At 40.0% G+C, this 27434-nt stretch overlaps 1 protein-coding gene across 6 annotated transcripts in view; it reads right to left on the reverse strand.

Annotated features, from left to right (window-relative positions):
- HP1BP3 (heterochromatin protein 1 binding protein 3) overlaps positions 1 to 26701 on the reverse strand; it is a 40468-nt gene extending 13767 nt beyond the window's left edge. Inside the window, exons 1-8 of one of the 6 annotated variants that reach the window (XM_069479436.1) lie at positions 26594 to 26701; positions 19768 to 19963; positions 19216 to 19315; positions 16073 to 16226; positions 11191 to 11350; positions 8710 to 8853; positions 5896 to 5976; positions 4887 to 5041 (exon numbers count right to left, since the gene is read on the reverse strand). In XM_069479436.1, coding sequence (XP_069335537.1) covers positions 4887 to 5041; positions 5896 to 5976; positions 8710 to 8853; positions 11191 to 11350; positions 16073 to 16226; positions 19216 to 19315; positions 19768 to 19863 — 890 coding nt within the window. In that variant the 5' untranslated portion in view covers positions 19864 to 19963; positions 26594 to 26701. The other 5 variants (XM_069479437.1, XM_069479440.1, XM_069479439.1 and 2 more) reach the window with 5 other exon arrangements.
- Between the last annotated feature and the right edge of the window lie 733 nt (positions 26702 to 27434).

Raw genomic sequence — 27434 nt, forward strand, 5'->3', positions numbered from 1 at the left:
GACAGGATTATTCTAGAAAATTTCAAGACACTGCCTTAATGGCCAATCCAAAGTTGTCATGTAAACCCAACAGGCCCAATTCTTCCTCTAGAGTTACAAAAAAAATCAGTCATCAAATTAAGAAGGTGATTTGCATGTTATAAAAAAATGCCTTTAAACATTAGAATCATATTTAACAAGGTCTGATGCTCATACCATAAGAAGTAAGTTGGAACTGAGAATGCCTAATGAGATTAACATTAGTTGAGCACTTACTAGGTGCCAGGGACTGTTCTAAGTGCTTAACAGTACTATAAGACTTAAGCCCTATGAGTTATATGCTGTTTATCAATGAGGAAACCAAGACACAAGAGGTAACTTATTCAAAGATACAAAGCTAGAAAATGACAGAAACAGGATTTAACCCTAAAGGGTCTGATTCCAAAGCCTGTGCTCTTAACCACAACGCTCTACAGCCTCCAAAATACGGGAGAAGAAATTCATCTATTATCTCACATGACGCATATGCTCCTTGAGTGGAATGGCCAAAATGATTGCTTGAATGTCATTCATTCATTTATTCAATTAGTATTTACTGAGCATTTATTGTGTGCTAGGCTCTGGGGAAACACTAGTGAACAAACTAGATAAAAATATTGGCCTTCAAAAACTGACATTGTATGGGTAGATAAGCAATAAAAAAAATAAATAAAATACACAGTATGCTAGAATATAATGAGTGCTATGAAGAAAAGCAAGGCAGAGACATAGGATTCAGAATGCTTGGAGAGGGGAGAGAAGTTTTGGTTGGTCATATCAACTAAATGCAATGTGTGGGCCATATTAGGATGCTGACTCGAAAAAAACAACTGTAAAAAGCCATATTGGAGACAACTAGGGACATCTGAACATGGAATGGGTATTAGATAATATTAAGAAATTGTTAATTTTGTTAGAAATGATGATATCACAATGGTTACGTTCTCTCTGCTTTTTTGTGTTATGTTTGAAAATTTCCTAAATAAAACATCTAAAAAAGTAATAAAGGCTCTTTCTGCCATGTGAATATACAATGAGAAGATGGCAGTCTGCAACCTGAAACAGGGTCCTCTGAGAACCTGACCATGCATGCTGGCACCCATATCTCAGACTTCCAGTCTCCAGAGCTGTGAGAAATAAATTTGTTGTTTATAAGCCAAAATAATATTTTAAAAAAATAGTCAAGGTAGGCCTATGGTGATGACATTAGGGTAAAAACTTCAAGGAATTAGCAAGTTGGATTATAGGGGGAAAGCCATTCAGGCAAAGGGAACAGCAAATGTAAAGGCTCTGAGGCCAGTTAAGGGAGTAAAGAGTAGTAGTCAAGGTCAGAGATGCAATTATAGTACCTTGTGGGCCATTTTAAAAACTCTAGCTTTAACTGTGAGGAGGTTGGGAAGCCAGTGGAGGGTCTGAACAGAAAGGTAATACGATTTAACTTACATTTTTAAAAAGTCTCACTCTCACTGTGATGGTAAGAATAAACTGAAGAGCATGGGAAAAGCAATTAGGAGGCAATTATTGCTCTGCTACAGGTAAGAGATAATGGTGGCCTGGGAAGAGACAGGCAGTAGTGGAGGTAATGAGAAGTAATCTGTTTATTGATATATTTTAGAGATAGAGCCAAAGTAACTTACAGATTAGATGTAGGTGTGTGATAAAGAGAAGAGAGCAGCACAAAACCAGGGTTTTTGTCATTAGCAACTGGAAAGATAATACTGCCATTAACTGAGATGGAGATAATGTGGGAGGTGCAGGGCTTTCTTTGGGTTGGGGGTGGGAATCAACAGTTCAGTTTTACACATTTAAAGTCAGACATCCAAGTGGTAATGTTGAATAAGCATCTGTATACATGAATCTGGGGTTAGGAAGGAGGTTTGGGTTTTGTGAATTAACTGTGATATTTAAAGCTTTGTGAGTGGGCCAGGCATGGTGGCTCATGTCTGTAATCGTAGCATGCTGGGAGGCCGAGGTGGGAGAATTGCTTGAGGCCAGGAGTTCAACACCAGTCTGAGCAAGAGTGAGACCCCACCTCTACAAAAAACAGAAATATTAGCCGGGCATAGTGGAGTGTGCCTATAGTCCCAGCTACCTGGGAGGCTGAGGCAGGAGGATCGCTTGAGCCCAGGAGTTTGAGTTTGCAATGAGCTATGATGATGTCACTGCACTCTAGCCAGGGTGACAGAAGGAGACCCTATGCGGGGGAGAGGGTGTGTGTGTGTGTGTGTGTGTGTGTGAAGCTCTGTGAGTGGAATGAATTACCAAGTAAGTATGGAAAGAAAAGACAAGAGGCCTAAGGTGTAACCAACTCTGAGGGCACCTGTACATTAAATGGTGAACTATTAATAGAAATACTTAGGAGACTGAGAAAAGGAGGGGTAGTAAGGTTGGAGGAAAATCAGGAAGGTATGGTATCCTGGAATGCAACTGAAAAAAAAAAATGATTAAGCAGGTAGGAGTCATCAACTGTGTCAAACAACAGAGAGAGGGCAACGAGTTAAGGATTAGAATTGACCACTGAAATCTGCAATGTGGAAGCTGATTGGGAGTACTCAGGTGAAGAGGTAGGGATAAAGCAGGACTAAAGTGGGTTTAAGTGGAAGTGGGGGGAGAAATTGTAAAAGTCTAGCCAACTCATACTTTAAAACTGTATTTTTCTCACTGTTTTGTTTAGCTAAAGAAGTATGGCTTAATTTTCATGTTAAATGTGTGTATGACAGGACTCGACTATAATTAGAGGTAGAGAAAATCAACATGGTTCCACAGAAGGGAGAAAAAGAGTTTAAAGGAAACAGTTACCATTTATTAGGGTCATGCGAAAAAGTCTTCAGGTTCACTAGCATCTTTGGGTTGACAACCCATCTATTATCAGGCAAATTTTGTTTCAACATAAGATGATGACAGAGTATTTTTCAAAAGACATGGAGAAAAGTTATACCAGTGGTAACAAACTGTCTTATATACGTAAAGTAGAATCATAAGGAAAGAAAAATCCTGGGTGTCCAGTCACCAAAAAGTAGAGAATATAGGGAGAAAAAAAGTGAAATGTGTTTCCATCTTTAAATGCACCATACAATGCATTTCTGATCTATAGTTGTGTCTGCCTACTGCCACTATACTCAGGGCATAACAGCATGAAAATATCAGGATATTAATTTCAAATTTTCTGCTTCTATGATTTCCCTCTTCTTTTGCACTATTTCACTAATTCATATATTCAGTAATCTAGGACCATTAAGTGATTTTCTGAAAATGTGGCTTCTGGACTGAATCCTCAATTCTGGACTGAGGCAATTCTAATTATATGTCTCAGTAATGTAAGTAAATACCGGAACTAAACTGTATTAGGACAATGCACATTGAATATAGTCTTCTGCAGAAAGAACTCTGTATTAAACATAATTTTCCAAAACTCATCACAAAGATCTCACACAAACATACTCAAAACTCAAAGTTTGTGAGTGACAAATTTAAACAAATTAATATGACTGCATGAATACACAACTGAGTAAATGTGACAATCTAAATGATCACTCCAGATGTTAAGTGGCAATTTTTACAAATGAATTACAAGGAAAATTCTCTCAAATTTTATACTATATGTACAAATGATGAAGATACTATGCTATTTCTATACAGAGGTGTTATTGAAGCCTGAATTTTCTTAAGTTCTTAGTTGTAACTGAAAGGTGGCCTTACTAATAACCTAACAGAGGAAAATAAACTGTTAAGAGAAAGTAAGAGAAATACACTCTTAGCCCCTTTAAAGAGAAAAACTCACAGCACAACTGCCCCCTTTGTTTGATTAAACACTTATGGCCTAACTCATTATCTCTAAGAGTTTGTTTTATAACCTTGAAGAGTCCTAAGTGAACAGTAAGGACTGAACTCCCTGCTCCAATTCTCTGCCTCAGTTCCTGCCAGAAACACATTTCAAAGACTCAGATAAGCTGGCCTCACAGAGAAAAGAGGAAAAAAAAAAAAAAAGAGCACCTGCAACAGCTTTGCAGCTGCTTCTGTTATCAGTCTGCTGAAGCAGAGAGGGGGAAAGCCATTTTTACCCTTTAAAAACTCAAAGCAGCCTTTCCTTGCTGTCTGGCACCTACTTTCTTCCTCTGTGTGCTGTGGCCACTCCCTCCTCTCTTCTCAATCTCTCTCTCTCTCTTTCCTTCTTTCTCGGGAAAACAAACTTTTACTTCTATATATCCTAATCTTTGTGTGAGAAATCTTTCTCTGCCTGTGTATGAATTTCACATCTTTTCAATAATTCTAAATAAAACATAAATATATGAGAACACATAGAATTCATTATATATATATTTTTCTTTCTTTTTTTAAGATGAGGTCTTGTTCTGTCACCCAGGCTGGAGTGCAGTGGTGCAATCATACAGCTCACTGTAGCCTTAAAACTCCTGGGCTCAAGCAATCCTCCACCTCAGCCTCCCAAGTAGCTAGGATTATAGGCATATGCCACCATTAGCCCAGCTAATTTTTAAAAAAATTTTTTAGAGATGAGGTCTTGCTATGCTGCCTAGGCTGGTCTTAAACTCCTGGCCTCAAGCAATCCTCCCACCTCAGCCTCTCAAGCACAATATTAAATATTCCAACAGCTGACAAACATGAAAAAGAGTTACACTAGCAGAATCTTATAAAAGAACACGTGGTTTAGGTTTCAAAGAAAATAACATATGGAGGTATGAAAAGGAAAACATAATGGGACCAAAAAAATCCACAAAAAAAGGTTTTATTCCTAGCTCAGCTAAAGTAATCCTTCCTGAACATTTACTCTATCTCCTTTCTCATGAAAAAGGTGGTAAGGAAATATTAATAAGACACCATTTTTTAAAGTCCAGGCCAATGGATCATACCTGATGTCCACTCTAAGCTTAGGATAATACTGAGACACATATTTCCTGATAAGACTGTAGGAGGCTTCTTTAGGTTCACAAAGGCGAGTAAAGGCCAGTGGGAGTATATCCTCCAATTTTACTTGTGGCTCTGGATCCACTGCAGAGCTCCTCTTCTGAAATGTAGTGTCAAAAATTATGATCATTATACAATATATAAATGCCTTTATATACAACTCAAGGGCTTTCCTCAGTTGACTGCCAAATCTATTGGCAAACAGAAAACTATCACTTTTTTCCATATTCAAATAAATCACATGACAGTGGTATAATGTTACTTGTGTGGTAATTTCTTTGAGATAAAAATTTCAAATTTAGAGAATTAAAAACACATATAAAAGTAAAATGAAAGATAGACTTAAAAGGCCTTAGTTCATTCTTGGCTTTCAATAACAAAGAATGAAGTACAGTATCAGAAAGTACTACACAAAAGTTCATTTTGAAAGTTTAAAATCTCTACAAAAAAAGTACAAAAATCTTCAGTTTTTTGTAAAAACAAAGATGTAGACAAATATTTCAATCGCTGACACAGATGAAATGTTATATATTTCACTTCATTATTACAGAAATACTTTACACAAATGAAATTATATGTCTTGGGGGAGGGAGTTGTCAGTATTTACAAAAAGGAAAAGAAAAAATGGCTCTAGGCATAGTTTTTGGGTAATTATTGGGTAAAAATGTATGGGTATACTTCTAATTTAAAAGATATTTCACAAAAAGAAGTATAATCGATACAGCTGCTCATAATTTAATATAAAGGAGTTAAGACCATGGGCTTAAGTGGTTGGAAGTGCTTGGATTTGCACCCTGGCTATTCTCATTAGCTGGGCAGATTACTTATAACCTTTCCAAGCCTTAGTAGAAAGGCTGAACTTTGCACGTAGTCAGGCACAAGCAAACACTCAACAAAAGCTGCTATTTTTAGTAGCAGTACTACGGTGCTCAAACTGTGGTATAGATGTCTTACCTTTCTGTTTCTGGATTTCTGAGGTGTTTTTCTTGATTTCTGAACCACAACAAAACTTCCAGAAGCACCTTTTCCTTTTACCTAAAGTAAATTAATTTTTAAGTTATTCTAGTATTAATATTTATAACTTTACTCTAGACTAAGGGAATTACAGAGCTTGGTGATGCAAGAGGTAGTAAAAATGCTGTTTATCTTTAGTTACTTATTTATTTATTTATTTAGAGACAGTGCCTTGCTTTGTCACCTGGGCTAGAATGCAGCGGCGTGATCATAGCTCACTGCAACCTCACACTCCTAGGCTCAAGCAACTCTCCTGCCTCACCCCTCCCTGCTTCAGCCTCCCAGTAGCTGGGACTACAGGAGCACACCAACATACCTGGTTAATTTTTTTAAAAATTTTTTGTAGAGACAGGGTCTTGCTCTGTTGCCTGGGCTAGTCTTGAACTTCTGGCCTCAAGTGATCCTCATGCCTTGGCCTCCCAAAGTGCTGGGATTCTAGGCATGAACCACCGCACCAGGCCATAAAGTGCTGTTTAACTCTTCGGAGAAAAAGTAGTGAATGAGGAGTCAAAAGACTTGGGATGGAATCTTATTTATAGGACCAACTAACTAATATTGAATAGTGAACAACTCAGTTAACCCTCTGGGTTTTTGTTTTCTCATCTACAAAATTGAGAAAAAAATGCTATTGTGATACCAGGTTAAGTTACTAAAAGTTAAAAAAAAAAAACACAACCCACCAAACACTAAAAATGTTCCATGGAAGGAAGGAAAGGACACAGTCTCTTAGGGAAAATAAGAAATCTGTCCACTGGGAAGATAGCTTCTTGGCTATAGAGTATAGAGCCTAGACTCAGGCCACAGTAATTCCCACAGTTTACCAATTACAGATTATTACTTCTATGGGAAAGATTATCTAATAAATTTTTAGATACTGCACATGATGAGATGTAAAAGTCTTACTACATATTTCCAAAGTTTACAAAGCACTTTCACAGAACTTTAAAGTTGATTCACAATAAACAAAGTCCTCCACACCTTAGCTTTACTTACACTGCTATCAACATAGCAATCGGGGGCCGGGCGCAGTGGCTCTCGCCTGTAATCCTAGCACTTTGGGAAACTGAGGAGGGAGGATCGCTTGAGGCCAGGAGTTTGAGACCAGCCTGAGCAATAGCAAGACCCCCATCTCTACAAAAAATAAAAAAAATTAGCCAAGCATGGTGGCACGTGTCTATAGTCCCAGCTACTTCGGAGGCTGAAGCAGGAGGATCACTTGAGCCCAGGAGTTTGAGGTTGCAGCGAGCTATGATGATGCCACTACACTCTAGTTAGAGTGACAGAGTGAGATCTTGTCTCAAAAAAAAAAAAAAAGCCTGAGTGGCACAGAATTCTATACTAATCAAACCAAGCAGAAAGGATATAAAAAAGGCAACAAGACTCTGGGAACGGGGTGAACTAGGTTCTTAGAACCACCTTTGTCACTGCCATGGGACCTCAGTGGTTATTTCATTACTCAGGACCTCTGAAGAGGGTAAGATAGGATATAGTCATTTCTAGCTTTAGATTTCTATAGTTTTTTTTTTTTTTTTTGAGGCAGAGTCCTGCTCTGTGATCCTGGCTAGAGTGCTGAGCATCAGCCTAGCTCACAGCAACCTCAAACTCCTGGGCTCAAGCAATCCTCCTGCCTCAGCCTCCCGAGTAGCTGGGACTACAGGCATGTGCCACCATGCCCGGCTAATTTTTCTATATATATTTTTAGTTGTCCATATAATTTCTTCCTATTTTTAGTAAAGATGGGGTCTCGCTCTTGCTCAGGCTGGTCTCGAACTCCTGAGCTCAAATGATCCACCCGGCTTGGCCTCCCAGAGTGTTAGGATTATAAGCATGAGACACCGCGCCTGGCCAGATTTCTATAGTTTTAAGGAATATTTCCATTCACTATGCAAGGTAATGTGGATTTATGCCCGAAATCAATACTGTTTCCAGTATTAGCCTCAATTTATTCACGTTTCTCTAATGCTCCTTATAGGCTTTACTAGTTTAGATACTGATCAGTTAAAGTGAACCTATTTACAAAGCTAATTTATAATAACAAATTTAGTGATGTAAGTTAGGCTTTAAACTTAACAAACTTAGGACAAAAGCAATTATCATTTTTGCTGTCACAATAGGACTCCTTAACCCTATTTCTCATCTTCAGTGCTATATGATTTTAAGCACAAGCAGCTCCCAAAGAAAATCCAGTTGAGAGTAAAATAGGCCAGGCATGGTGGCTCATGTCCATAATTCCAGTACTTTGAGAGGCCAAGGCAAGAGAACTGCTTGAGGCCAGGAGTTCGAGACCAGCCTGAGCAAGAGCAAGACTTCTTCTCTACAAAAAATAGAAAAAGTTCATAGGGCATAGTGGCATGCTCCTGTAGTCTCAGCTACTCAGGAGCCTGAGGCAGGAGGATCACTTGAACCCAGGAATTTTAGGCTACAGTGAGCTATGATTGGACCACTGCACTATAGTCTAGGCGACAGAGCAAGACTCTGTCTCTAAAAGAAAATTTTTTTAAAAAGAATAAAATAAAATAGAAAAAAATTACACTACCTTATTGCTTCTGTTTTCTAGAAGTACAGTTAACTATAAAGGCAACTGACACCAGTGTTTTTGAAACCCAGCCTCAGATAAAAGTAGGTTAAGCTTAATCATTTCATCATCATAATTTATTTTCAATAAAAAAGATACAAAAAGCCTAAATGTTACCAAATATGGACTTGTAGCTAATTCATGATGAAGTGATCTTATTATCAACAACTGTGTAATACCTGTTTGATAACTCCTCTGTTTAATTCTCTTTTCAGTGCTTGTTTAAGGAGATAGCCCCTTCTCTCCAGCTCCAGAGAAGGATACTTATGGATGATATATTTTCGAATGGCAACCACCGATGCACCACTCTTTTGGAAGCATGCCTAGAAAACAGATTTATCAAAACATACATATTATTTTAAATTAGTTTTTTTGTTAGATACAGAATCTGACATAAATTTTCAAAAGAAATTACTCTGGAAGTGAACTTGATAAAAGGTAAAAATGGCATCATTGAATGGATGACAACTTCAGTTCATAATGGCTGTGGAAAAATACAGAACTGCTAAATATTTCTGCAACAATTTTAAATTGTTCAAAATGGCCAAACAGACCATAGAACATATGAACTTATGTTAGTGAATATCCCTTTTCCATTTTAATTCTATTTTATACTTAGAAGATAGATCTTTAGCATCAAAATGACGAAAGCAGAACATTTCTATCACTTACAAGATTACAGATCTGATTCATTTTAAGGAATGAGTTTTGGCATGCTAGGACCAATATTTCTCTACAGTCTTTGTATGAATGTCAGCAGAAAGAAGAATCAAAGATAATCTGAACAAATGGCATAACATTGGTTTTACAAATGTCAAAGTCTTAAGGGGAGTTCTGGGTAAAAACAGGCATTCTATTGGAATTTGAAGTGCCCTCCTTCCATTTCCATCCCATTTACCCATACCCCATTTGAATAATGCCCATGGATGAATTAAGTAACTCATGTCACAAAGGCAGCAAATATTTAACTTTTTTTCCAAATGCTTTAAATTGTGACGCTCACAGGAGTATCTGTCATTTAACCGCTAGTCCACCAATTGTCTATAAACTGAACATAGTACTTATTCATTCTCTTTGGAAAAGGACTTGGTTGAATGTTATTTTATAGATTTTGACAACAAAGAAAAATAACCAACAGGCAGATAAACCAGAAAAGATTGCATTATACAAAACAAGTTGCATTAATATGGGCCACCTAACTCAAGTCAATGTCTCTGAACTATTAACAACCTATTGAAGTTTACTTCTGATCTTACAAGAAAACACAAAGCACAGAAAACTTTGCAGAAAAGAATTCTCTAATGCTGAAACAAATAACCCCTTCTCCATCAAACTAACAATGAGTTAGAAGCAGACATCAGGACTCCTGTTTGATAGAGAAAATGGTATCGGTGGTCTGAAATCATGATTTTGTTATATCACATGGAGTATACATGATATATATATGTGTGTATACATATATACAATTTGTATAAACACACCCAATCATGTTTAAATCGTTCTTTAGGCCAAATTCATATTGTTTTAATTTTTTGTTTCACTATTTAAAAATTTTAGTACCTTCTTCACCCTTACTATAACCCTATTCCTTCAAACCCAGGCTGAGTGGTCATCAAGTAAAATCCTTGAAGAGAGGCTATACAACACAGAGCTCACTGTATTTTTTCCCATCCCATGCCTCTAACCCCAAGAAAGTTTTCTTAATGAGGCAAGAGCATAAGAAGTCTTAAAGGAATAATTGGAGAAATCTGAAGGCAAAAACTTTTTTAGTTTATGTGTGCTATCTTCTCGAATTGAGAACGACAACCAGGCTGCTCCTTCCTATGTACACTCCCCTTGGTTAAAATGATCTGTATCCCTCTTTCCCCAATCCTGACTCAGATTATAGCAACAGGGTCTCTGAAATGAGAGGTAGGGGTGTTTTAACTCCTCTTAGCATCTGATCATGCAAAATTAAAAGATTTATACAATAAAGACAATGCCAGGTTAGAAGACAGCCTTAAAATATTAAAATAAGAAAACTACATCTGATGATCACATAAACTAATGAAAGTCAGTGGATTGCAGCGAATTCATAAAGCTATGTGAGGAGGATAATTTTTGCAAGTATTTTACAATGGCAAGGTGAGAAAGCAAAGTAGTGGGTTTATGAGAGGGTTTCTTAGTTCAGGTGTGAAAGATAACCACTACCAAGATTAGACGCTTAGCTTTACAAATGGAACTAAAGAATTTTTTTACAGAAAAATTCTCAATATTATTCAGTTACTGAATCACAATTAGATTTATAAGGGCAAGGACCCTGTTTGCCACTTAGTCACTAGCAGAGCTGCCTGACAGAGAAGGTAGTCCCTAAATGTTTGTTGACTGAATTAACATTTTCAATCTTTAAATAAAAATCACACTTAATAAACTAAATAAAAATAATTCTAAAGATAAGTTAAAAACATTAGCTACAGCAAATATGAACTTTTAAAAAAATCAACAGTGCTCACCAAATGTGATTATATTAGAAAAACATGAACCTCATAATGACTTTCTTCTATTCAAATTTCCTTTAGGAAGCTGAGATTTATGACATCTAGACAGAAGTATGCCACTTTCAAATAAGCAAATGATGAACAGAATAAATCTAAGATGAATTGCTTGAGATAAAAACTTGCCTTAATGGCCTCAGTTAGGATTGCATCCATCTTGGGACGTGGGGAAGAAGCCATCGGTGTTTGTCTCTGGGCTCTGGCTAGCTGGCTGGCAGAAAGGGTAGCCCAGGAAGGTATTGTTTTTTTCACTTTCTTCTCCTTTTCTTTAGACTGATCTTTCTCACTTTAAAACAAAGAATTGTTATTATGTAAGATAAGCTCTCCAGAAAGAGGTATAAAGTCAGAAAGAGGAAAAGACCAGGGAGGGATAAAAATTAATGTTTTAATCTATTTACACACCAAGGTGATGTATACAGTAAGCAAGATTTTACAAAATACATACGTATTTTTCATTAAAAAAAATAGATACAGGGTCTTACTAACCCCTGGCCTCAAATGATCCTCTAACCCCATTTTCCCAAAGTGCTGAGATTATGGGCATAAGCCATTGTGCCCGGCCAAAATATATATATATTTTAAATGGGTACTATATATGAACTTTTAGGTGTTTTCTCTTAGGTACAAGAGAGAGGAGTCACACAAATTAGCACCAGCATGAAGGCCCAGTATGTAAGAGAAATGAGAATCTAAAAATGTATACTGGTTAACAACTACAACAAATGCAGTTGGTATCCTGGAAAAAACCTCAAAAGTTCTTAGGTCAAAAAACCCAGGTTTGAGTTTTCACTCGAACACTTACTAGCTAGCTATATTACCTAAACAAATGCTGTGAGTCTCAGTCTCCTCAGCTATAAAACGGTAATATAATATCAACTACTTCACAAGGTTTTTTTTTTTTTTTTTTTTGGAAGACAGAGTCTCTGTCACCTGGGCTAGAGTGCCATGACATCAGCCTCAGCCTCCCCAGTAGCTGGGACTACAGGCACGTGCCACCATGCCCAGCTAATTTTTTCTATTTTTAGTGGAGACAGGGTCTCATTCTTACTCAGAACTCAGGCTAGTCTCGAACTCCTGAGCTCAAGAGATACTTCCATCCCGGCCTCCCAGAGTGCTAGGATTACAGGAGTGAGCAACCGTGCCCAGCCTTTACTTTATAAGGAATTGTAAGAATTATGATTATGTTTATCAAAACAATTTTGCAAGCCATAAAGCATTATACAAATTTTATTCTAAGTAACAAGAACAGCAATCTGTGCACCTAACAGATGCATTCGAACATTGAAAAATACAAGACAGCTTCCAGATGCAGGGGCTCATGCCTGTAATTCCAGGTACTCAGGAGGCTGAGGCAGGAGGATCACTTAAAGCTGGGAGTTTCAGACCAGCCTGGACAATTAGCAAGACCCGAGCTCAAAAAACAAATTTTAAAAAATTAGCCAGGCGTGGTGGCACATGCCTATAGTTCCTGCTACATGGGAGGTTGAGGCAGGAGGATTGCTTGAGTCCAGGAGTTCAAGGCTGCAGTGAACTATGATTGTGCCACTGCACTCTAGCCTGGGTCTTTAGAGCAAGTCCCTGTCTCTAAAAATACATTGACAATAATAAAATAAAAATATAAAATAGCTGCTAAAAATTCATAGACCGTACGTATACCTATGAAACTAGGATAAAGAATTCCATGAGGATTATACCTAGAAGGTATAGTTATTAGTAAATTATTCTTTTACAGTCACGTACCATGTATCATTGATGTTTCAGTCAATGACCACACGTACAATGATCCTATAAGATAATGGAGCTGAAATTTGCCATCACATAGCTGTCATAATGTCACAGCACAACATTACTCACATGTTTGTGGTGATGCTACACTACCAGCTGCATAAAAGTATAGCACATACAATTACATACAATACATAATAGTTGATAATAAGTGACAATGTTGCTGGTTTATGTATTTACTATGATATACTTTTTGCCATTATACTTTTTCTACTTTAAAAAAAAAAAGTTAACTGTAAAACAGCCTCAGGCAGGTCCTTCAGGATGTATTTCAGAAGAAGTCATTGTTATCCTAGGAGATGACAGGTCCATGTGTGTTAGTGTCCCTAAAGACCTTCCAGTGGGACAGGATCTGGAGGTGAAAGACAGTGATTTTAATAATCCTGACCCTATGTAGCCTAGGCTAACGTGTGTTTATGTCTTAGGTTTTTTTTCCTGTCCCTTTTTTTCCTAGAGATGGGGTCTTGCTATGTTGCCCAGTCTGGACTTTAACTCATAAACTCAAGCCGTCCTTCTGCCTCAGCCTCCTGAGCAGCTTGGACTACAGGTACATGCCACTGCACCAGGCTTGTATCTTAGTTTTTGGCAAAAAAGTTTTAAAAAAATAAAAATTTTTTTAAATAAATTTTTTTAATTTCAGTAAATTATGGGGATACAAAAGTTTAGGTTACGTATATTGCCCTTGCCCCCTTCTCCCCCGAATCAGAGCTTCAAGCGTGTCCATCCCCTAGATGGTGCGCATCACACTCATTATGTTTATATACACGCATCCCTTCCCCGCCATCTGCCTGACACCTGATTAATGTTATTCCTAAATGTGCTCTTACGTGATGATCAGTGAAACCAATTGGATGGTGAGTACATGTGGTGCTTATTTTTCCATTCTGGTGATACTTCACTTAGTAGAATTGGGTTCTAGCTCTATCCAGAAAAATACAAGAGGTGCTATATCACCATTATTTCTTATAGCTGAGTAGTAATCCATGGTATACATATACCACATTTTATTAATCCATTCATGTATTGATGGGCACTTGGGTTGTTTACACATCTTTGCAATCATGAATTGTAGTTTACAGAATTATACAGAAAGAAAATATTTTTTATAGCTGTACATTGTGTTTGTGTTTTAAGTATTATTACAAGAGTCAAAAAATTAAAAAAATTAAGTTTATAAAGTAAAACAGTTATAGTAAGCCAAGGTTAATTTATTATTGAAGAGATAAAAATATCTTTTTATAAATTTAGTGTAACCTAAGTGTACAGTGTTGACAAAGTCTACGGTAGCATACAGTAACGTCCTAAGCCTTCAAATTCACTCACCACTCACTCACTGACTCACCGAGAATAACTTCCAGCCCTGCCAGCTTCATTCATGGTAAGTGTCCTATACAGGTGTACCATTTTTTATCGTTTATGCCATATTTTTACAGTACCTTTTCTATGTTTAGATACACAAATACTTACCATTGTGTTACAACTACTTACAGCATTCAGTACAGTAACATGCTGAATAGGTTTGTAGCAACAGGGTATACCATATAACCTAGGTGTGTTGTAGGGTATACAACCTGGGTTTGTGCAAGTACACTCTATGATGCCGGTGCAATGATGAACTTGCCTAACACTGAATTTCTCAGAATGTACCTCCATCATTAAGTGATACATGACTATATTTAAAAAGTAATTTTCTAACTGTTTTGACCAATTATGAAAAGAGGGGAATACAACAACCAGCTCTTCTGCATATATATATTTTTTGGGACAAGGTCTTACTCTGTTGCCCAGGCTGGAGTACAGTGGCATCATAATAGCTCACTACAACCTCAAACTCCTGAGTTCAAGCAATCCTCCTGCTTCAGCCTCCTGAGTAGCTGGGACTACAGGTGCATTCTACGGTACCCAGCTATTTTTTTAAATTTTTGTAAAGATGGGGTCTTGCTCTTGCTCAGGCTGGTCTCAAACTCCTGGCCTCAAGCAATCCTCCCACCTCAGCCTCCCAAAGTACTAGGATTACAGGCGTAAGCCACAGTGCCTGGCCAAAAAAATTTTTTTAATTAAAACATAACTGCTACCACCAGATCCTCAAAGTCACCTTCAATGGAATACCTCATCAAACATATATAGAGTTTTAGCTCACTCTAGCAATGGCTTGATTACACTAATGACTTCTTTTTAAAAACTGTTTTTTAGAGATAGGGTCTCACCCAGGCTAGAGTGCAGTGGTGTGACCATAGCTCACTGCAGTCTCAAGCTTCTGGGGCTCAAGTGATTCGCCTGCCTCAGCCTATCAAGTAGCTGGGACTATAGGAATGTACCACCACACCTAGCTAATTTTTCCATTTTTTATGGAGATGAGGTCCTGCTGTGTTGCCCAGGCTGGTCTTGAACTCTTGGCCTCAGGTGATCCTCCACTCCCATCTGGGTTTGCCAAAGTGCTGAGATTATAGGTGTGAGCCACCGTGCCCAGCCCAGATTAATGCCTTCTAACATAAGCACATAAAAGCAACTGACTTTTGGCACAGACGTAAGAATAAAATGGTGAAGTTGTCTTCCAGGTCAGATTTTTATAGTTATGTTTCATTTGTTATCAAAATTTTGTCAATGCTTAAAATTTCAGGCCGGGCGCGGTGGCTCACGCCTGTAATCCTAGCACTCTGGGAGGCTGAGGCGGGCAGATCGTTTGAGCTCAGGAGTTCGAGACCATCCTGAGCAAGACTGAGATCCCGTCTCTACTAAAAAAACAGAAAGAAATTAGGTGGACAACTAAAAATATATAGAAAAAATTAGCTGGGCATGGTGGTGCATGCCCGTAATCCCAGCTACTCGGGAGGCTGAGGCAGAAGAATTGCTTGAGCCCAGGAGTTTGAGGTTGCTGTGAGCTAGGCTTACGCCACGGCACTCTAGCCTGGGCATCAGAGTGAGACTCTGTCTCAGGAGGAAAAAAAAAAAATTTCAGACACTCCCCCACAATGAATTCATTTCCAAAGCCAAAACGAAAGACTTTTGGATTATTCAAATCATTGTTCTGCTAACTACTACAAATTCTAATAGGCCACACAACTATACAATACACTTATTTCAAATGGTAATTCTAAAAAGTAAATCCACATAGCAAATACCACATAGCATAAACCAATGTTTTAACACTTTAAAACAATCTGATCTACAATTCTTTCACATAGCTTTCAATTATAAATAGTAAGAAGGCATAACTCCTTACTCCTTTTTGGTTTCCTCAGAAGGCTTGCTTTCTTCCTTCTCTTCATTCTCAGGTTCTCCCTTTGGCTGCTCTGCCTCACTAGATGTAGCAGGTGGGGTTTCATTCTCTTGTTCTTCTACAGTGGAGACAGATTCCTCTGAACTTATGTCTGGTTCTAAAAAATCAGGTGAGCAGAATTACATCAAGTAGATATATTAGAACCTGAGTCAATAAAAGGGTAAAAGTTATCTCATTAAACAAACCAGCCAAATGTTCCAATTAACAGGTGAATGCTAAAACAATAACAAATAACTACACCTGCAGTTTTCTTGCATTCTTTATGTCACTCAAGCTACCCATTCAGGTGGTTATTTATCCAGAAAAGGAGACACACCAGGAAATTACATAGTAAGGGAAACTCATTTTACTCCAAATCTTTTGATCATTCTACTCTATAATATTAATGAGACTCATAATTAAGAAACTATCCATTTTATAATTTAACAAATTTTAGAAAGGGAATAAAAAATGAGCATGTATTTTCCAAGTGGAATCACTGGAGCAAGAGTAGAAAGATGAGAGGGGAAACATGAGGTCTGCAGTTATTTGTGCCTCTTCTTCAAGCATGTTTCTCTGAGCAGCTATTATAAAACACAGAACCCCAAGCATTGGCTGCGCAAGGACTTCAAAGGAAACACTGCTAGTGGCAAAAATTAGGCAAAGAATAACAGTGTATGCTTGAAGAGTCTGATTAAATTATGTGAACTAATTATTAGAGTAATAATGATGACTTCTTTGAGGCCTTCACATAAATAAAGAGAATTTTAAAATGCCACTTCTTACAACTAAAACACACAAATACAATTCTAAAGGAATTTTTAGTTTCTCAACTAATTAAAATTCTAAACCATAAATCCCAGAACTGTCAACCATCATTTGCAAATAATTATTGTCTTGGATTACACTCTTCAACTAGTCTTGCATAGACTAGACTAGTCCAAACTCCTTCTCTATCTGTTCAGTGAAAACCGAGGTTTTAGAGTTAGATGTACCTGGATTAAAGGTCAGTCTTTATAACTTTCTAGCTCGCTAACCTTAGGACAAGTTCATTTGACATCTCTGAGTCACTGAGTTATTATGAGGATTATATAACATGTTTTGGGGAGGCCTGTGTGCCAGCATTTATACTAAGTGAATGACTTATGTCCTCTTTTGGCCTTCTCTGCTGCTTCTAGAACGGTTTCCCATATGCTTAGCATCACGAAGTATTAAGGCTAGAACTTCATTATAACAACGGTATCTAGAAATACAGATAGTAACTGCCTTCAGGTTTTCCACAGTAAGACGTGTTTTTCATCATGATGTATCTTTCACTGGCCCTCACCTCCAACAATCTGACCTACTTGGTTGCATGGGTAAGAATTTACTATTAGTCATATGCTTACTCACACACTGCCTTATTATAAAAAGGATGAAAAATTAAGAACCATTTAGTGGGTTTCACTGTAATAAAACCTATAAATTTGCTTTTACACTCTTTTCTCAAGAATAACTACTTAACAGTTATGGCTTAATAAATGTTCAAACATGAACAGACATTGAGTATGTAGTATGTATAAGACATTGTTTCCAATTCTTTAAACTACTATTAATATGTCTGCCTCTGTGTGAAATACAGGATTTACAAAATTTATCATTTTTTAATTTTTTTAGAGACAGGGTCTCACTCTGTCACCCAGGCTGGAGTGCAGCAGCCTCACCATAGCTCACTGTAACCTTAAACTCCTGGGCTCAAGCAAACCTCCTGCCTCAGCCTTCTGAGCAGCTAGGACTACAGGGACATGTCACTGCACCCAGCTAATTTTTTTATTTTTTGTAGAGACAGGGTCTTGCCCAGGCTGGTCTCGAACTCTTGGCCTCAAGTGATCCTCCCACCTCAGCCTCCCAAAGTGCTGGGATTATAGGCATGAGTCATCATGTTCTATTAGGGTTTACGAAATTAAAAATATGAGTAAAGTCTAATTATTTCTATGTACAAAATGGGACAGAGAGAAGATCAAACAAACATACAACTTGTGATGTGACACTGTTCCTCTATTAATTCTTGACTTTTCTAATACCTTATATCTGAAACCTCTAGCATATATTCTAAAAACTGATGTTATTAGTGATTTAGTGGCTTCAGCTGGCTGTTAAATAAACATGGATTAAGATGGACCAAGCAGCATATTCCAGTGCTGGACAAGATAATCCACCTTCAAATCACCGCATCCATTACTTTTTTTAATATTCTAATTCCTATGTTTGCTAACTGCCTTAGGCCAGGGTGCCCAAATTGAGGATTTTGAGACAAAATCCAGGCTCAGGCAGAAGAGTATACTGACTGGTTAATGATGTTTGCCCTGCTGCACCAAGGAATCAAGGCAACAAGGGTGCATATATTTTCTATTTCTAATATATGCTGGTCAGGAAATAAATATTTGGTTCTAACAGCTGTGACAGGGGGAGCACAGTGTGCTCACCCTGGCAAACCTGAGATAAAAGGCAAGGGAGAAAGGAGAAAAGGATAAGGAAAGAAAGAAAAAGGTTATGAGAAGAAAAAGAAAGACAGGAAAAAGGAGAAGAGGTGGTTCTAGATGCTATAAAGGAGCACTAGTACTCCACATCGATGAGTCTACATTCCTCTTATGTATTATGCTCCCACCTCTGACTAGCTAATCTTTTCTCCACCAATACCAGTTACAGACCAATGTTTTGATCACCCATTTGCTTCCCTTAAGGTCTCCTGATGATATCTGGATGAACCTTCCACTTTTCATCCCAAAGGTCCACGTCCTCCATTCTTTCACAACGCCTTCATCCCCGTAACACTGTATGTTCAAAATGCTACTCTTTGACCATGCCTATTCTCCAACTGTTTTTCTGTTTCAAATTCCAAGAACATGACATTTCCCCCCTCAAAAACCTTTTAAAGACAAGAAGAAATCTTAGTTTCCCACATGGTTTGGCAATGACATAATAACAGCTACTGCTTCTCTCTTTAAATGTTCCCCCTAAAACACTTGGCCATGAATAAAGAACAATTTTAAGTTCAAAGGGATTTATGGAACACTTCAAACTGGAGTAAAAATGTTTTGCCTTTTTAAGCTGTAACACTGCTTTACCTGGCTTTTCTTCTTCCCCTTCAGCAAGCTTGCTTTTGAGAGGAGTTCCCCGGGTAGAATTCACAGCTCGACGAATCGGCATGGTGCTATCTTCCACCTTCTAAGAAAAGAGACAGCCATAATCAAACATGCATAAAAAAATTCTCTTTACTCTCTTTCTCAAGGGGCCTAACTGGGTGTCAGAAGATGTAGGAGAATTCTTCAAGTCAACTCCAGGATCTGATACAAATTACTTTTAACAGGTTTTTTTTTTTTTTGAAGTAAAATATTATTTTAAAGAAATACTTTTCAAAATATTTTATTTTAGCTATAATTTCAAATGAAAACAAATAGTTATACTTGATTTGGTATAAATTTAGAAGGTTGGAGGTTTTCTCAGTAATTTGAGGGGAAAGGGAAGATGAAAAGAACTAGATCTCTAATTGATTATTTTCAGATGCACAACCTAGACTCCCCAAAGTAGGGGAAGGAACATGTACCAAGAAGGACCCAGCAGGGCCTGAAGTCAGGAATTGATCCAAGAGTGAGCTTCAAGAATGCGTCAGCCCCTACCTCACCTAACTTGTCCGCGTGGATCAGCTGAGCTCCTACTATAAGTGGGAGTGCCTTAGGATGGACGAGTTCACCTTGAGACGTATCAGTCGCCATTTAAAATAATTTCTAGGCCCGAGTACAGGTTACACTCTGAAGCCTCTGCTGTTAACCACAAGGATTTTTCCTAATGGTTTCAGTGTGATGAAGAGTCAACCTAAAGCACAGAAAAGACCTGGTGTGAAGATTAACAGAAACAAAACTAAACTAAAACGTCTAGGTTTAATACATCCAAAGGGGAAAAAATATAACTATAAAACTGAAACTTAAGTGACAGATGACTTGGTTAGTTATTGTTCAGAAAGACATAACTACTGTCAAAATATAGACTACATAAAGCAGCAGCTAAGACAAATGCATAAGCCACAGCAGCTGTTGCACCTTCCACGTGAACAAAGGCAACAACAAGAAAGCTCACAAGGGCCGGGCGCGGTGGCTCACGCCTGTAATCCTAGCACTCTGGGAGGCGGAGGCAGGCGGATGTTTGAGCTCAGGAGTTCGAGACCAGCCTGAACAAGAGCAAGATACCGTCTCTACTAAAAATAGAAACAAATTAGCTGGACAGCTAAAAATATACATAGAAAAATTAGCCAGGCATGGTGGCGCATGCCTGCAGTCCCAGCTACTTGGGAGGCTGAGGCAGGAGGATCGCTTGAGCCCAGGAGTTTGAGGTTGCTGTGAGCTAGGCTGACGCCACGGCACTCACTCTAGCCCAGGCAACAGAGTGAGACTCTGTCTCAAAAAAAAAAAGAAGGGAAAGCTCATAAGGAACCTAACCTCATTCCCTTCTGCTACCATCAGGAACTTAGAAGGACAGAATAAGGAGACTAAGCAACTGTTAGTCAATGTTTGGTCAAGGATCAGTTTATTAAAGAGAGAAGGCCTTCTGTTGTTATCGTACTCAAAAGGGTCAGGAAAATTAACTATAATCTTAAGTCTAATTCTATTAGAGAAGTAACTTTTTCTCTATTATGGGAAAATACAAGGGCAAAAATACTGCTGAAGAACATGACATTCTAACAGCCTCCAGACCCAGGGAAGTAAATTTAGACCATCACCTAGGAAAATAAAAGTATGCTTGTAAGACTTTGTCATATTTTTAATGTAAGCCTGTAGTCACCCAAATTTACCTTATCACTAACACCCTTTTCGCCAAAAAAATCACATCGGGGATTCAATGAAATTTTATAATAAAAATTCAATATAATGAAAATGTTTGGATCTCTGTTAATGAACAATTAACAAAGACTTGGGGAATGACAGACTAGTCATTCAACTTCTACTTTAACCTCTAAGAATTTAAGAGCTTTCAACTTGTCAGGTAATAATCTCAAGTAACAACAACTAGGATAAATCTAAAAAATTCAAACATAGACAATGCTTTCACATTTATAGGGAAAATCTTTTTATGAGAACACCAAGAGCAATACCAGATTTGTGAACTGTCAATCAGCTGCAAGGAAAGGCAGCTCAAAGAATTTAGCGCAATACACTAAAACTTATTATCAATAGTGAACTACAAACATCCACGAATATTTAAAATTATTAACTGTTACAAAAACTACATAAAATGCTCACATAGCAATTCACTTCAAGAAATTATGAAATACAGGCAAGGGGGTGGCAGCTCATGCCTGTAACTCTAGCACTCTGGGAGGCTGAGGCACGAGGATCACTTGAGAACCTGAGTGTCTGGTGCTCACCTATAGTCCCAGCTACCTGGGAGGCTGAGGCAGGAGGATCGCTTGAGCCAAGGAGTTTGAGGCTGCAGTGAGCTACAATGATGCCACTGCACTCTAGCCAGGGGGGTACAGAGCAAGACTCTGTCTCAAAAAAAAAAAAAGAAAGAAAAAAATTATAAAACACAGTAATGAAAATAGTTGTTTTCTCATCAGTGAAAAGAGGGCCAAGTTGGCTTAAAGGCATTATTTAGGTTTATGAAAACTAAAAATCTATCTTGGGGATAATTTAAGTATGTAAACTTGGCTGGGGTGCGGTGGCTCAGGCCTATAATCCTAGCACTCTAGGAGGACGAGGTGGGTGGATCATTTGAGCTCAGGAGTTTGAGACCACCCTCAGCAAGAGCGAGACCCCATCTCTACTAAAAATAGAAAGAAATTAGCTGAACAACTAAAAATATACAGAAAAAATTAGCTGGGCATGGTGGCACATGCCTGTAATCCCAGCTACTTGGGAGGCTGAGGCAGGAGGATTGCTTGAGCCCAGGAGTTTGAGGTTGCTGTGAGCTAGGCTGACGCCATGGCACTCTAGCCTGGACAACAGAGTGAGACTCTATCTCAAAAAAAAACCCAAAAAAACAAAGTATGTAAACCTGCTCATTCATCCAATTAGCACTTAGATAGTAATGTTTTTTCCTTGATTAAAAAAAAAAAAAAAACCTAAGCAAATCTGCTGACACTTTTGCATGCCAACACTATACAGAAATAAAACGTTCATTGGAAGGACATGCAACCAAAAAAAAAAACCTGGCCAGGTGCAGTGGCTCATGTCTGTAATCCTAGCATTCTGGAAGGCCAAGGCAGGAGGATCGCTTGAGGTCAGGAGTTCAAGACCAGCCTGAGCAAGAGTGAGACCAGCCTGAGCAAGAGTGAGACCCCGTCTCTACTAAAACTAGAAAGAAATGACCTGGACAGCTAAAAATATATATAGAAAAAATTTAGCCGGGCATGGTGGCATATGCTTGTAGTCCCAGCTACTGAGGAGGCTGAGGCAGAAGGATTGCTTAAGCCCAGGAGTTTGAGGTTGATGTGAGCTTGATGCCACAGCACTCTAGCCCAGGCAACAGAGCAAGACTCTGTCTCAAAAAAAAAAAAAGAAAATAATATCACGATTAGATTATTCTTAGTAAAGTGATATTGCTAATAAATCTCCCTTTCTTAACTCATGGTAACACTAGCTAGGTTGAAAATGTTATTGTCAACTCAACAAAACCTTCAGGAGTCCCTGCTTGTAAGTATCTTAAAAAAAAATTTTGCCTGTAAACAAAATATTGGAAAACATGTCAAAACCTTTCCAGTCAACTCTGCATTCACTAATTACTCAAAATTAAAACAAACATGTTAAAAAAGGGGAAGGGGGCATAGAAAGCTCCTCTCAATGTCAAAGTGATAAAACTGGCTAAATTAAAATCAAGGCAAACAAGCTCATGAAGACAACAGACATCATTAACCTAAAGACAAGAATGATAGCCTAAATTAGGACAGATAGGAAGGTTGGAATAACTAAGAAATAAGTTGGTTTGCCAATCTTCCTGGATGCATCCACCAAAAAAAAAAAAAAAAAAAAAAAAATAGATCCTGACAGCCTCCTTCTTAAAACCTCCCAATATCACCAACCTCCCCCTCCCCCATCTCACCTCCTACCACCCTACCCATCACTCTACTCTCTTGGCTCCAAACACACTGTCTTTTTACCCTTGCAATGTGCTCTACTCTTCCCTCCCTCAGGATATTTGCACTTACTATTCTCTAAATCTGGAACACTCTTTTCCTAGACCCTTCAATCAGGTTTCTGCTCCATATCATCTCCTCAGAAAGATCTCCCATCATTCTTTTTTTTTTTTTTTTTTTTTTTTGAGACAGAGTCTGACTCTGTCACCCAGGCTAGAGTGCCATGGCGTCACCATAGCTCACTGCAACCTCAAACTCTAGTGAAGTGATCCTCCTGCCTCAGCCTCCCAGGGTAGGTTAACTACAGGCATGTGCCACCACGCCCAGCTAATTCTTCATAAAGTTGGGGGTCTTGTTCTTGCTCAGGGTGGTCTCAAACTCCTGATCTCAAACGGTCCTCCTGCCTTAGCCTCCCAGAGTGCTAGGATTACAGGCTGAGAGCCACCTCGCCCCAACACTTTATTCTTATTCAGGTTACCTTCTTTTTTTTTTTTTTTTTTAAAGAGACAGGGCCTTGCTCTGTCACCCAGGCTGGAGTGAAGTGGTGAAAGCATAGCTCACTGCAGCCTCAAATGATCCTCCTACCTTAGCCTCCCAAGTAGCTGGGACTACAGGCCCAGGCTTCTTTAGCTTTCTTTATAGCATTTACCACCACCTGAAATTTCAATATGTGTTTGTTTACTTGTTCATTGTGTATCTCTCCCAATGGAATGTAAGCACTACAAGGACTAGGACTTTAATACACCTAGAACGATGTCCAACATATATATAGTGGGTGCTTGGGAAAAAAAGCTGAACCAACAATGATATCTGATAGTACTTATTCCTATACTATGTGTGAAGAATACCTAAGATATAAAGCCCATAGTTATTAGGGATAAATATTAAATGTTTACCTCAGCTCTGAATTTCCTTAGTAAAGGTCACAGAACTCTAAAGCTCCAATCTGCAGTCCTTTCTTTAATGGGTCATTTAATAAATTCACTATTCATTACAGAGGTAACAAAACTATATGTATGGTTAATTCATAGTGCCTTGACATCACCATGTACCTATTTACTAAACTTTTAACTAACTATGCACTTTTGAATGGTCAGACTTTTAGGCTGTCATGCTTATTCCTTGGCAGGGATCTTATCTAGCTGGTTCACTACTGTATATTTGGTGCCTAGGAACATAAAAGGCATAGAACGGACACTCAGCAAATATTTGCTAAATGAAAGAGTAAATCAAACATTATTATGTTTTTCACCTGGGTTCTTATATGTGTCCAAAACAAATAATCTGAGTAAATCTGTGGTTTATGTGGTCCTCCTGTGGTCACTAGTTTGTTTCTGTTTTTTTAAATTTAATGTTACATTAACAATACAAAGATTTGCTTTTGTCAAGGGAAATACTTAAATTGTCTCAATGTAGGCAATAAAGAAAGAACTGCAGAAGAAAAAAGCCCCAAATCTCAGTTTTTGATTTACTGCTTCTATACTAAGAGAAAGCAATAGAAAAACAAGTAGAAGTTTAACAATGTATTTCGGTTTACTGATATCCTTGATAATATGCACTCTGGGGAAAGTACTATAATTTTTTAATTCACTATAAAATTTATGTAATACATCATACACTATAACGTCATTAGTTATGCACTGAACCTCACATGGTTCCCAATCTAAAGTCTTTCACTATACTCAGATTTAATGGGTCACGTCACCAAAAGCATACCTCTAATTTGATTGTTGGCAACTTTTTTAAAATTTGTTTTCACATTACAGGAACTCAGTATGTACCGTCTATGTTGGGCATAGATATTAAGGACACTACTTGGTTCCTCCCTCAAAATAATCACTATCTAATGGGCTAAAGAGTTAAGACTTTTATCTATTTATGAAGAGTTCAGTATACTTCCTCCTCCAACTTCCAGTCTTCAATCTTCCAACTAAGCTTAAAAACAAAGCCAAGAAAGAAGGGGAAAAACTTTAAAATGTTACTTTGAAACAAACTACACTTACTGCATTTTTTAAGAGCAATAAAATTTTTAAAAGCTAATAACTGTTTTATGCCTATGCCAGATTAAACGAAATTAAAGTATCTTTCCAAACGACACCAGTCACGTCTAACTTCGCTCTAAGACAAGATAGCTCGCTCAAAGTCCCAGGTGAATTCCTAGATATATTTCTCAGTGGATTCTCGCTTTTCAATGCAATGCAAAGTCGGGAAGCACAACAGACAACAGAGAAGGGACAGTACAGTTCACCTGGTCCGGTCCTCTGTGCAGGAGAGAACAGTCAAAGAGGTTAAGTGACTGTCCTCGGTCACAGACAATGGTCAATATGGTATCAAAACTCAGATCTGGAGCTCTCAAGTCGCCACTCCTGCCTCCATCTCTCACAAACGCTTATACTGACATTTTTAACTTTTTGACGACCCACCGAAGTACTGCTCTAATTCAAATCACACCAAGGTGCAGCGAGTGACGAGGTCTAGGTATGCCACACGGGAAAACGAAAGCTCAAGGCCGCAGCAGCAGCGCCCACAGCTGACACCCAGCCCACAGAAGGCTGAAAGGAAGATGGCAAAGAGCAGCGGAGACACAAAGAGGCGAGGCAACGCTACAAGGCCACAGCGACGAACGCGTACACGGCTGGGGGTGGGGTGGGTGGAGAGCAGGGCCGATGTGAAGGCAGGGAAGGCTCAGCGCGGCGGACACCGAGAGGCTGAGGCGAGGGTTCAGCGTGGTGACAGTTCGGGACTCACGCTCTGCAGGGACGCGGCAGCGCCGGTCCCGGCGACGCAACAAGCCGCGGAACGCAAGGCTCACCGCTCCACACACTCACCACTGGGAGCTCCGTAATGGCGGCGACGGCGGCGGGGGCGGAGAACCCGGGAGGCGGGCCCGCCGCAGCCAGTCACCGCCGCCGGCATCTTTCGAACCGGCTCCGAAAACCGCTGAGGGAGTAGGGTGAGGGGAGGGCGCGGGCGCACGACCTGCCGCCGCGGGCCTCAGAGCATGCGCAAGGCCTCATCCAATCGGGGCGGGCGGAGGACGCTGGCGCAGGCGCGCTGGGACGCAGGGTCGCAAAGCCAGGGAAGAGCTCCCCCTCCTCCCCCGAGTCCAAACAAAACAAGGGCGGGAGCGCGCGCGCCGAAGGGCCCCGAAGGAGGCGTCAACTAGAGGGGCAGGGGGCTAGGTTCCAGAGGGGAGCGGAGGGGGGGGCGGGGCGGCCCGGGATTGCAGACAAAAGGCCCCACCTCCCGGGACCGGGGCGCCCCGCCCCCTCTCGGGGAGCGGCGTCGGCGCCCCGGGCGAGCGGCCTGCTCCACTCGCCCTCGGGGCCCAGCGAGCCCGCGCCCACTCCCCGCCCGCCTGTTCCGTCCTGCGTTACCTCTGCTCTCCCCCGTTCCTGGCGCCCGCGTCCCGCACGGCCTCTCGGCGCCGCTCCCGCCACCGCTCGTCGCCTCTGCTGCCGCTGTCCTCCAGGCCCAGCCGCCGAGCGCTGCCGCCCCGCCCCCCTGCCCGCAGCCCCGCGCGCGCGTCCCCGCGCCGGCCCCGCCCCCTGCGCGCGCGGAAGGAGCGCGTGGGACGTGCCACCGCGGCCGGCGGGCGGGGGGCACGAGAGGGCGCGCGGGGAGCGGCGCGGGGCAGTCGGCGCAGCGCCGGGGCGCTGGCGTGATGCTGCCGCGTGTGTCTCCTCGGAGGGCGCTCCTTTCCCTCCTGACCCTTTCGTGTCTCTGTTCTCGAGTTCAGCCCTGATCTGAACCCTGTTTCGGCTCGGGCAGGAGGTCTGTCTGGAGAGAGGCTGGTGTTTCCCGCTTTTCGGTTTGGGCGCCGCACAAGAGCAAACGACCCTTCTTTGAAGAGCGGCGGAAGAATTGGCAAACCAGAGCGCGGAGAATTCAGCGCGTCACGTTCGTTCCCATTAAGTATCCAGGCAGTACAGGGCAGAGTAATGACTCAGGACTCAGAACTGCAAAATCGCTATTCTAATCTATGAACTGGTCTGCCGGGGCTCCCTAATCTGCATACACGGGAGGGTTTCCCAAAAAGGAAACCCCGAGATTAGAAAAGAGGTGATTCCCTTTGAATTGTCATATTACGTTGGTGTCAGCGTTGGTATGTACTTAGGCGATGTACATACTATTGAAAAATGAAACTCTTCAAAGCCCATGTGGAAAGATTCGATGTATTTAAACTAGCAGGTGTTTGGGGCGGGGGCGCAGGGGTGG

The sequence above is a fragment of the Eulemur rufifrons genome, chromosome 8, assembly GCF_041146395.1.
Source record: "Eulemur rufifrons isolate Redbay chromosome 8, OSU_ERuf_1, whole genome shotgun sequence".
Classification (NCBI taxonomy): Eukaryota; Metazoa; Chordata; class Mammalia; order Primates; family Lemuridae; genus Eulemur; species Eulemur rufifrons.